The 11,903-nt window shown below is 40.7% G+C and overlaps 1 protein-coding gene across 2 annotated transcripts in view; it reads right to left on the bottom strand.

Moving 5' to 3' along the window:
• Nucleotides 1-1,473: 1,473 nt before the first annotated feature.
• The window catches only part of LSAMP (limbic system associated membrane protein), a gene marked incomplete at its 5' end in the record, with an annotated part of 637,506 nt that continues 627,076 nt past the window's right edge, over nucleotides 1,474-11,903 (bottom strand). The window contains 2 exons of one of the 2 annotated variants that reach the window (XM_079705348.1): nucleotides 1,474-1,957; nucleotides 9,136-9,168. In XM_079705348.1, the coding sequence (XP_079561474.1) occupies nucleotides 1,860-1,957; nucleotides 9,136-9,168 (131 nt within the window). In that variant the 3' untranslated portion in view covers nucleotides 1,474-1,859. The remainder of the gene's footprint in view (nucleotides 1,958-9,135; nucleotides 9,169-11,903) is intronic. The other variant, XM_079705349.1, reaches the window with a different exon arrangement.

The raw sequence follows: 11,903 nt of genomic DNA, 5'->3' as shown, positions 1-11,903 counted from the left end.
TTCTGGTTAAGAACTCACATTTCAGTGTTAATGGCAAGATGACTCTTGTAGATGTAAACTTAAACACTATATCCCCCACTGTATCTTTTTCAGGAGACTAGAAGCCAAGACTGAGCAGAAAAGATGGAATATAATGCCATTTCCAGTGGAGTGGCCAGCCCTAAGATAACGATGGAATACTATGAACAGTGGTGCTGCAAACACCATCAGTGGATGAGAGGGGAGATGATGTGGGCCACCAAATAAAGTATTAGCCTAAAACACCAGGACAGAGAGCTGCAAAGGAGCACAAGGAGGGGGTTCCTTTTTGTTATGGCTAGTGCTTTGTATTGGGGCTGTGATAGTATTTCTACCGTATGAGTAGGGACCTGGGCATCTGTACTTCTCCTGCCTTGCTCACGCTCACTGTATTTTATCTGAAATAGGGAAATCTCTGCTCAGGGAAATCCATGGGGCAAATGCAGTGTTATTTAACGATTGGAGAGGGGGCAAACCAAGGCTGCTTAGGATCTCCACGTGGTCTTCATCCTTTCGTTAGGACTTAACACTTGGAGACCTTCCTGCTTCTGGGAATTTGCTCCACACATGCTACTCATTCCTGCGGCAGAGCAGGACCAAGTCTGCAAAAAGCCAGGAAATACATGAATCCCTCAGACGCGGGAAACAAGAGTGAAGTCGGTAAACCTTCTCTCTTAGGTCACCTCATACGCATCACTGATTCTTTCTGCTGTTTGCTCACCCCATCAATAATAGTAGGCACTTTCACTGACAGTGACAATCTGAGTGACTCTGGACTGGGTTCTGACAACTGCACTGGGAGGAAGATGAGGTTCTGCCCGGAGGCGGGACCCAGCTTGGGCTGATACACACAGGTCCTGTGACAGCCGTGGATGGGGGAGTGGCTCTGCCCCTGGCCTCCTTCCCACCACGGCCCCAGCCCCTTGTCACAGCCGCATCTCAAGATTACGATGAGCGACAGTATCTACAGCACAATGAGTCTATGTACACATGGACCATTCCCTCGGCATGCTTTAGAGAGAGGCGCACACGCTCACACACACGTACACCCACGTTGAGAGCGAGAGACAGCACGCGCGCGCAGTGGAGAGAATTAAAATGGCACTTCCTAGCATCTGCAGCGTGACTAGTGCTGGTGGGGTGGGCGGGGGAGAGTGAAAGGAAGTGGTGGGGGGAGGATAAAGGGGGCATATCCCGGACAGATGTGGGGGAGATAGAACACACTGAAGGGAAAGGAGATGGTCTTAAAAGTTGGAGAGAGAGTGGAGGCAGGAAAGCCAGGTAAGGCTCAGGGCAGGACTCCATTGATAGTCTGAATGGCTATGAGTCAGCTCAAACAAAAATCAGAATAAAATGATGATGGAAGTATAAACACCAAAGGCAAGACCTGCAAGACAGTATTTTTTCTTTCCCCACAAATGAAAAAAGATGAAGGAAGGATCAAGTGTGTGTGCGTGTGTGTGTGTGTGTGTGTGTGTGTGTGTGGTGGTGGAGGGTTAATATCCATCTGGTACTTCTTCACTTGTCTTATTTTTACAACATTGGATCTCTTTACCATGATGGAGTCTTTACACAGTATACATTTGCTTAGATATACACATTTCTTGGTAGAACTTTTCCCACCCTGAATTATATGTCTATTTTTATTGATGGATTTTAAAAATTGTTTTAAATGTTGTATTTTCTTCTTCGTTTTCTTATTTTCCCTTTCATTTATTAACACACAAAGTTGTGAAATAAACGGTCTCCCCCCATCTCGCTCTCTCTCTCTCTCGCTCTGTATCCTGTGTGACGCATTTTTGTGTGGTTTTTTTTATTATTCTTTTTAAACTTTTATTCTGTTAACATTTGCTGAGAAGGCAGAGCAGAGATGCTGCCAGCAGCCACAGTGGTACGGCCAGACTGATGGATCCGTTTATTCCTCTCACCGACCCAGGTCCTGCAGTGCAAAAGAGAGAGAGAAAAGAGAATAGTTACATCTGGCCTACTCTATGTCACAGCTCACAGCTGACTGTGTCAGAGGTAAGACTGGGCCATGTACCAGCATCTCAAAGTCAGGGCACTTATATGCAGCCGAAGAAGGCTCACGATCTTTTCTAAATCCTTCTCCTTGAGCTATAAGTATTTTAAGGGGTATCCTGTGTGATGGAGGAGTGGTCTCCTCTTTGCCCAACTTCATCCTGCATGCCCTGCTCTGCACAGCACTGCGATGCCAGCTCTCATTAAGAGTCCAAGCATTGGTGAGGGTCCTTCAGCAGCCAGACACAGCCTCCTCCAGCTGATTCATCACAGCATCTCCATCAATAAACATGGAAGCAATCTGTTACTCTCTCCTTTCTCAGAGGGAAGCAGTAATTATTTATTTGTTAATGGGGAGGGGAATTGTTTCAAACTAACATTTATGGATGGGTGGCACCTTAGCTGCAAGGCAGAAAATAAGTCAACTCATTGTGGAATCTTAAGCAGCAGCAGGGGATCATCTGGTTCAAAGTCTTCATTTGACACTTTAAAAATAAAAACTAAAGACAATAACAACAAAAACAAAAAAGCCTAGCAAGGCAGGTCCAAACCAGAAGCAGAACTGAGGCTTGAACTTGCCCAGAATTCATCCTGGAGGGGCTGTCTGTGGGTTTCCCAGTGCCACCTGAGTTTTCCCAATGTGGACACGATTTGGAGGATGTGGGTGTAAGAATGGAGAGGAAAGTGGGGAAGGGATTTGTGTGTTGACACAAAGAGAATTGAGGCAGTAAATGTAGGTCCAAAGAGCTTGTCTCCTATGATTTGCCTGTTGCATTTTCTCCTTTTATATAGCTCTGTTCATTTAGATTCATTACAAGAGAAAAATAGTAGTATTTTTCACACCAAAGACTTTTGAATTTAAGACTGTATGCTTACCAGAGGTAAACCCATGCACATATGGTCACCTTATCTTTGATAAAGGAGGCAAGAATATACAATGGAGAAGACATCCTCTTCAATAAGTGGTGCTGGGAAAACTGGACAGCTACATGTAAAAGAATAAAATTAGAACACTCCCTAACACCATACACAAAAATAAACTCAAAATGGATTAAAGACCTAAATGTAAGGCCAGACACTATAAAACTCTTAGAGGAAAACACAGGCAGAACACTCTATGACATAAATCACAGCAAGATCCTTTCTGACCCACCTCCTAGAAAAATGGAAATAAAAACAAAAATAAACAAATGGGACCTAATGAAACTTAAAAGCTTTTGCATAGCAAAGGAAACCATAAACAAGACAAAAAGATAACCCTCAGAATGGGAGAAAATATTTGCAAACAAAGCGACTGACAAAGGATTAATCTCCAAATTATACAAACAGCTTATGCAACTCAATATCAAAAAAACAAACAACCCAATCCAAAAGTGGGCAGAAGACTTACATAGACATTTCTCCAAAAAGATATACAGATTGCCAACAAACACATGAAAGAATGTTCAACATCATTAATCATGAGAGAAATGCAAATCAAAACTACAGTGAGATATCATCTCACACCAGTCAGAATGGCCATCAACAAAAACTCTACAAACAATAAATGCTGGAGAGGGTGTGGAGAAAAGGGAACCCTCTTGCACTGTTGGTGGGAATGTAAATTGATACAGCCACTATGGAGAACAGTATGGAGGTTCCTTAAAAAACTACAATTAGAACTACCATATGACCCAGCAATCCCACTGCTGGGCATATACCCTGAGAAAACAATAATTCAAAAAGATACATGTACTACAATGTTCATTGTAGCTCTATTTACAATAGCCAAGACATGGAAGCAACCTAAGTGTCCATCGACAGAGGAACGGATAAAGAAGATGTGGCACATATATACAATGGAATATTACTCAGCCATAAAAAGAAATGAAATTGAGTTATTTGTAGTGAGGTGGATGGACCTAGAGACTGTCATACAGAGTGAAGTAAGTCAGAAAGAGAAAAACAAATACCATATGCTAACACATATATATGGAATGTAAAAAAAAAAAAGGTTCTGAAGAACCTAGGGGCAGGAGAGGAATAAAGATGCAGATGTACAGAATGGACTTGAGGAAATGGGGAGGGGGAAGGGTAAGCTGGGATGAAGTGAGAGAGTGGCATGGACATATATACACTACCAAATGTACAATGGATGGCTAGTGGGAAGCAGCTGCATAGAACAGGGAGATCAGCTTGATGCTTCATGACCACCTAGAGGGGTGGGTTAGGGAGGGTGGGAGGGAGATGCAAGAGGGAGGGGATATATATATGTATAGCTGATTCACTTTGTTATACAGCAGAAACTAACACACCATTGTAAAGCAATTATACTCCAATAAAGATGTTAAAAAATTAAAATAAATAAAAAAAACTGTATGCTTAGACAATGACATTCAAAAGAGAAATTGGTGTCACTGTAATTATGTGTCACTTGGAAGTTTTGAGGGCACATACGGAGATCAATATGTGTGAATGAGTGTGTGTGTGTGTGTGTGTGTGTGTGTTTAAACCTATGATGGTTTTCAAATGCAATGGAAGCATTCTCTGGTAGGTACATGTTTCCAAAATTGTCTACAAACATACCAGATCAGGTGTAAAATAATACAGAAAATGTTGAACTCAAAAATGTTTTCCTATCTGTGTTTTATGTAAATAATAATAGGAACAACAACAACCAAATACAACCAAGGAACAATTATGGAGCACTTCTTACAAGTACTGTTATAAATGCTTTACAAATACAAGCATACAAGCATGTTATGAGGCAGGTACTCTAGTGAACCCTGTTTCACAGTGAGATAAGGGAGGCACAGACAGGTTAAATCCATCGCACGAGTTTACACAGCTAGTAAGCAGAGGAGCTGGGGATCCCCCATGTGGCTGGCTCCAGAGACTTTGCCTGTCACCACTGCACAGTGTGGTTACACAGTGAAGAGGTGCTGGTGAGTCTTTTGTCAAACATTCGGCAAATAAAATCTGGGTTTGTTTAAAACAGTAGCCCAGAACAAACAAAACAACAGGATGGCATCCATTATCTTTGAAAAAATGATTTTCATTAGAAGATTTTTTTTACTAGAATGTCTCTTGAGAATATTAAAAATAACCCCTAATATAAAAACATGAATATATACAAAGTTTGAACAGCATAGTTACAGGATAAAATGAGTGTTATTATATGTTGAGCTATGGAAACACAGAAAAACAATGTAAATATTCAATCAATTTAATTTTTCTGAATGGCTGTAGGATCATATTAATAAAAGGCACTGTAGCTACCTTCAGGTTCACGCTTTTCATGAGGAATTAAGGTTCAGGAAGATTTTACATCCTGCACAAAGCACCTGATTAGTAATTGTTGACCAGGCCCTAGTGTTCTGAGTCTTAGCTCAATGTTCTTCCTAATTCACCTCCCCCCCACCCCATTCTTTCTGGCCTTTTAGGACCTTTCATCTCCTTTAATGGTATCTCTCCAGGGCTTCTGGCGTGATGGCAATGTGTTTCCCTATCATTTTAATTCCTCTTTAGACTTTAGATGTCATGAGCTCTGTGGCACATTTGTTTGGATTAGTGTGTCAGTGATGCTTCCAAAACAAAGTCTACACACAAATTGAGGCCATACAGGGTTAAGCAAGAATGATTTTTGTTTTGCCCTAGGGATAGTATGAAAACAGAAAGTTTTCAGAAAGACTCAATTCTGCCTATTTTCTTAATCTCATTTTTAGTGCTGGGACAGGCTAGATTATCTTTCAGATATCTTGGAGTTGAGTGGTACCTGGGGGAGTCTGAAAAGTCTAGTGTTACCATTTTATTTGAAGGGTAGTAAATATTTGAAAAAACAAAAATGCCATCATTGAAAAATATGATATATGCATATATGAACCTAGATAAACCTTTCATATATAACGTTCTTGCTAATGTATGTACACACATATATATGCAGATACCATGAGAAGTATATTTGTTGTATGCATACTCATATATACACATGATATACACACGTTATAGGTCTTTTAATACACATAATTGAGAATTCACTGTTACTTTCACATGCTATTCTATGTTATACATAGGGAATCCCAGTACAACTGTGCTAATAATCTTTAATTTTATCTCTAATAAAATTATTATTACATATTGGAAATGGATTTTGTGGATCTGTTAAAGATATTTTCATCTCTATCAATTACTATTTATTAAGTGCTCTCATATAGCTATTTGATGTGCTTATATGACTTCCTCTTTTCATAATTGGTTTTGAGAAAAAATAAATAGGCTTGTAAAAGTACAAGGGCAAACGGGTGATAGTTGTGGAATCAACACAAATGTGTGTGCAATTACAGACATGTATATGACGGCATAGGAGACAACTTCAGTTAATGGCTCTTTCAGGAAAGAATAATCAGCAAAATCATTAATTATGTTTTAGCTCATAGTTATGAAATTTCTGCTTATTCGTGGAAATGCAAATAATAAATCTTATTTCCCACGCCAGATGGCCACACTCAGCAAGTGCTTTTATATACTGACAGATATAATGAAAGCAAGAGTCTGCAAACATAAATTAGCCTTAAGAATAGATGCGCAAATAGAACCACAATTCAAAAATTGCTACATGTTTTTCATGTAACAGACAAAAATCATATCTGGTATTTAGCCACATCCTATATGTGTATATGTGTTTATCTAGTAAACATTCAATAAGCAGTAGAATTATCATTATTGTTATTAACTCTAGAAGTCTGGATTACAGAAAGGCATGAAATACCTGAATCAAAGGCATTGGTTTGTGAACTGGGTCAAGGCTTTTAACGTTTGACCTGAAGGTGCGGAATTTAGCTGCCGCAGGATTGGGAATCTTGAGTCAACACACGAGGTCAAGGTTCTCAGCCCCAGGACAGGATGATAGGTGAGACTCTGTATCGGGGTCGAAGCCGGACCACACTTTGCCATGACAATGCTTATCAAAGGGATTTGTGATTAAGGGCAAGATTGATAAAACATCCTGAAATTTCGGGATCTGAGAATTTGGGGGCAAGTCTTTACCCTACAAATCTGATGCAGGATGCTAAACCAACTGATTTGTCTTTCAGTAAAATCTCAATGAAAGGACAAGGTGATTTTTCAGCACCCGCTTTAGAGAGCATGTGCTTGGAGACACTTTGTGATTCAATGTGGCAGCATTTCTGTTGCTTCTCCTGAATACTTTGAGCTCTTTTCCAGGATTTGGGACCAGATTTATTCAAAATAATCATTAACCAAACCCTCAGTGATCACTGGGCATTCCTTCCAGCCACTAAGGTATCCAGGTCATTTATAATTTTATTCCTGTACATAGTTCAGTCATACAAGAAAAGAAGAATGGCCAGATGAGTTTAAGTTTGAATTCTTCTTAGAATTACTAAGGATTGACTGACTAAGAAGAAAACAAAAATATAAACGATATACAAAATAATTGTTAAGCAAAGGAGAAAAATAATCTCCTAATGTCTCAGTATCTAGATGCCCAGACTGAGGCCCCCCGTCAATGTCCTGGGAGCCATGTTTAAAGGGAAAAAGACGGACTTTGGCGCCACCTGCTGTCCACTTTCCACCAGTACAGCTTTCTCTGCGTGAATGAATCCACTGGAGATGACAGCCTATAATTTCCAGGCTGGAGCAGATTGGAAGAGGGGATATATTAATATTTTCTTTGACCCGTGTGTCTTAGAATTAAATTTGGGTTCCTTCTCCATACTTCTTTATGCATTAGCTCCTCTTTCTATAAAGTGAGTCTTGGGTAAGGCTGAAGTATTCTCACAGTGAAGTGGGATTATCATATTTTTTCCATCAAAACAGCATCAAATATTTTGACTTGCAAAATTTTGAAATTTTAGGCCATTACTTAGAATTTCTTTGAATGACACGAGGAATTTTTCTCGTTGGTCTTTGAAAAAAAAAATCCTATGCCCTATTTTCCCCTCCACACCAAAGCTCTGTGGTATCACTGTTCTACTAACACCAGCTACTTAAGATTCAAATGTAATTGATAATCATGGCATTGGAGAGGGAAGAAGGGCTGAAGAGAATGGTAGTTTATACTTTTTGCCCCAAATAATCTTGGTCCTATGTACATATTTTTGGTCACCTCTTCCCTGCTGCATTCTGTGAGGACTTGCTAGCACTGGTCATAAACACGGTGCTGGCCCTTTCCTGGGTATAACCAACAAAGTGTGCACAATCTCTGAGGCTCTTCACTCATAGGCTCTAAGTACCACAAGAATAGGTTCTCACTATTGAGAATGATCTTGGTAGTCTCATCCCCTTTGAAACTCAGAGAAGAAGACATCTTCATAGGAGACAATTACCAATCCAAGTGGGTGGCCATGAAGATTTATGGAGGGTGGTGTCTGCCAAACAGATTTTTCCATGACACTGTCGGGGATTTCTGTTGGTTTTGTGAAGATGACACCTCAGAATTGGCAAATTGTTTGAATCTTAGGGTCCATATCCTGAAGCTTTGAACTGATTGCACTGTCTTTGTAGGGGAAAGTATACAACTTATATGCCACATGGCTGATGAAGTTATGTGGGGCAGTTGGAGGGCACAAAATCCCGGGATATCCCAGCAGCCCGGGTATCGTGTAGCAGGGTGAGAGTATATGAAGACCTGGGAGAACGCTCAGGCAGGAGGGGATATTAAATGCTCAAGTGCTCCATTTTAGGAGACTCTGTTCTATCTCCTTTAGCAATATATCTACTTGAGCAGCCAACAAGGGATGGTAAAGTAGACTCTGTCTCTTCTGAAAGCCTTGTCATTGGGCAGTGAACATTTCCCAAAGTGCAGCTCTGCAAGAATTAACCATGGGCACTTAAGGAAAGTGGGAGGGGGAATAACTTGCTCAGTTCCAGAGATTTAAAAATGAATAGCTGTCAAAAGCAATATTGGGGTCATGGGTTGGATCAGGGGCTGTTTTTCGCAAATGAGAAAGTTCACAATTTGGGAAAAATAGTAGCAAATGTGTTATGGAATTTATTATCACTGATTATTGAAATGAAATAAAGTGTATAAGGCCCTAATGTATTTCTGTAGAATCTTAATTTTAACATACAGAAGGTAATCAGAAATAAGAACCATACCTTTTTGCTTGAAGTGCACGGTGGTGCCAATTTCTAAAAAGGAAACATTTAGCAAAACAAAAACAGGTAAAAAGTTCTGTATCAATTGAGAATAAGCACAAAGGTAGTCTGGTACTCTCCAGTGAAAGGAGCATGAGAGGAAGGGTGGGAAGAACACTCTCGGAGGAACATATATGGGTAGAGATGGAAAGAAATGCACACAGAAAGAGATTGTTTTGTTGGAACAAATGTTGTGCAGTTGGAGGTGGCAAAAACAATTTGCAACTACGAATACTTGATGTAACATGTGATGTGCGCAAACAAGTACAAGAACTCTGAGTATGGCATGTAAAAGTACACTTGACTGCAATTTAGGGGAATGATAGGATGTGTCTGGCCCCCGACCCCATTCTACCATTTTGCTCCTGGTTTGCTTTACTCAAGCTAATTGACTTTCTTCCTTTGCCTTTCTTCCTTTTCTTCTAATACACGAAATCCATTCCAACTTTCAAACCTTTGCACTTGCTGTTTCAACTGCTTGGAGTGTTCCTCCCCAGACCTCTGCCTGGCTTACTCAGTCACTTCATTCAGATTTCTGCTGAAATGTCAACAACCCAGGAAGGATTTCTCTCATCACCTTCTCAAAAATGGTATCCTCTGTTACTTCCTATTATTTTACCCTGATTTACTAATATTAAGAGCACCGATCACTACTTGGCATCATGTCATACACTTACTTATTTGCTTGTTCAGAGTTTATCTCCTCTGTTAGAACATATGTGCCATGAAGGCAGCAACAGTGCATGTACTGTCAACCATTGTACCCCTGGGGCCTAGATAAGAGCCCGGCATGCAGCAGGTATTCAATAAATATTTGTCGAGTGTATAAATAAATCTCAGGGTTGGAAGAGCTTCTATAGGTCAAATACTTGCCTTCCTTTTAAGTATCCTTATCAATTAAACCACAGTACTTAGACCTTTAGGAGTAAATATGGAACATTCCCATAGGATACTTTGAATCTCAGGACCAGCTGAATGACTGCTCAGATATAGGAGCCCAAACCATGGCTGTTGGATAGGGATTTTCTTCTCTTTGAAGATCAGCATGTAGCCCTGCATCCCTGAATGGCATGCTTTCACTAAGTGACTTGGACTCTCAAGCCAAAGAGAAGCTTTTGATTTGGACAGCCAGTCTCCTCACTGTCCTGCTTGAAACTTGTTTATGCTTTCTTATGGCTTCCGGGGTAAAGGCTAACATCCCTAGCATGACATCCATGGCTCTGCCCTTTCACCCCTCCAGCCTCATCAATGTTTATCATCTCTGCATTCCAGCCCACAAGCCATCTTGATGCTCCATGGTACCATGTTTTCTCTGCTGTGGGGCCTATGGCCTAATGATGTCTCTACTAGGAATCCCACTCGTCATTCAAGCTTCAGTTACAAATTCCACAGAGATGTCTTCCTTTGACTCCTTGGTAAAATTATGTCCCTTTGTTATAAGCTCTGTTCTCCTTCATAACACTCATCTCAGTTTTAATTTCAAATGCATTTGTCTGAGGTTTTGATTAATGCTTATCTTCACTAGTGAACTTTGAGTTCCACGGAAGCAAAGGCTGAGTCTGTTATTGTTCCCTGTTTAGCACAGCAAATGCATGACGGCACTCTGAGTGCAAAACGGGCCAAAACAGAACGGGCTGAATCACTGAAGTATGAGAAAAATAAAGGTATGCCAGGCATCCTCCTAACAGAGGATCTGAGACTCTGTTAAGACAACAGAGAATCTGAGTAGCTGAACTCTTTATTCTCTGATTTAGCACAAAGGGGTCAGATCTTCAGAATCAGGTCTGCAAAGTTTCTGAGGTTCAGAGCAATCTCCTAAGCCTCTCCCTCCCCAATTTTCCATTTGCCCGTCCAAAGGAGACCACAACAAGAAGCTCTCAAACAGCATGGTGTTTTCTAGCATTCTTATGATGCCAATAAGAAGGGCGCAATTATCCTAGTGTCTGAAGTCTTGAAAATGTTTGGCTACAATTCAGCGTTAGCAAAACTAGTATCAGCTGGACTGTGTGTGCATCTAAGGACAGTTTCCCTAAACTGGTCAGGTGTGGAGTGGGGGCTGGTGGGGAGCCCCGTGTGAATGTTCTTTTATACCATGAGTGCTGGTGCACTTCCAAAGACACTCAAGGCCATCAGTACCTGCCCTACTATCCTTGAAGAGTTAGTCCATTCCTTGTAGCAGGATGGAAGTCCATTCAGAAGCTTGGAGCAAGATTTCTGCTCCTCTCCTAGCAGAAGCCAGCAACTGATGTCTCTCTCACCTTAGAAGTGAAGCAAGATTCTATCAAGATATAAAACGCCAGTCTCCACCTGTTGACCACACTGATCATTGGACCACTAACGTTTCAATTGTATATTAAACACGCTGACACCTGTTTTCTTTCATAATACCTGGTCTCACCACTTTTCTTTGAAATCAGCATATCACCTTAAAATTTGTGGAAAAGGCACTGTAGAGAATTGCTTATCATAATAGGAGGAAACTGAGGCCCAGAGAGGCTAATCAGTTCTCCAAGGTCACACAAACAGCAAGAAGCAGAGCTGAGATTGAAGTTCAGGGCTCCCAGTTCTCCAGCCAGAACTCTGAACATTATTCACTATACCCCTCTAGAATTTTTACGACAGCAAATCTGAGTAAGCATAGCCTATATAACTCTAGGGTTATCTATCACTGGGACATTTAAATGATTCAGTATCGACTGGGGAAAGTTTGACTCTGCTCTGTGCAAAGT

The sequence above is a fragment of the Hyperoodon ampullatus genome (genome assembly GCF_949752795.1).
Source record: "Hyperoodon ampullatus genome assembly, chromosome: 5".
Taxonomy (NCBI): domain Eukaryota; kingdom Metazoa; phylum Chordata; class Mammalia; order Artiodactyla; family Ziphiidae; genus Hyperoodon; species Hyperoodon ampullatus.
This window is presented reverse-complemented; position numbering and strand designations above follow the sequence as displayed.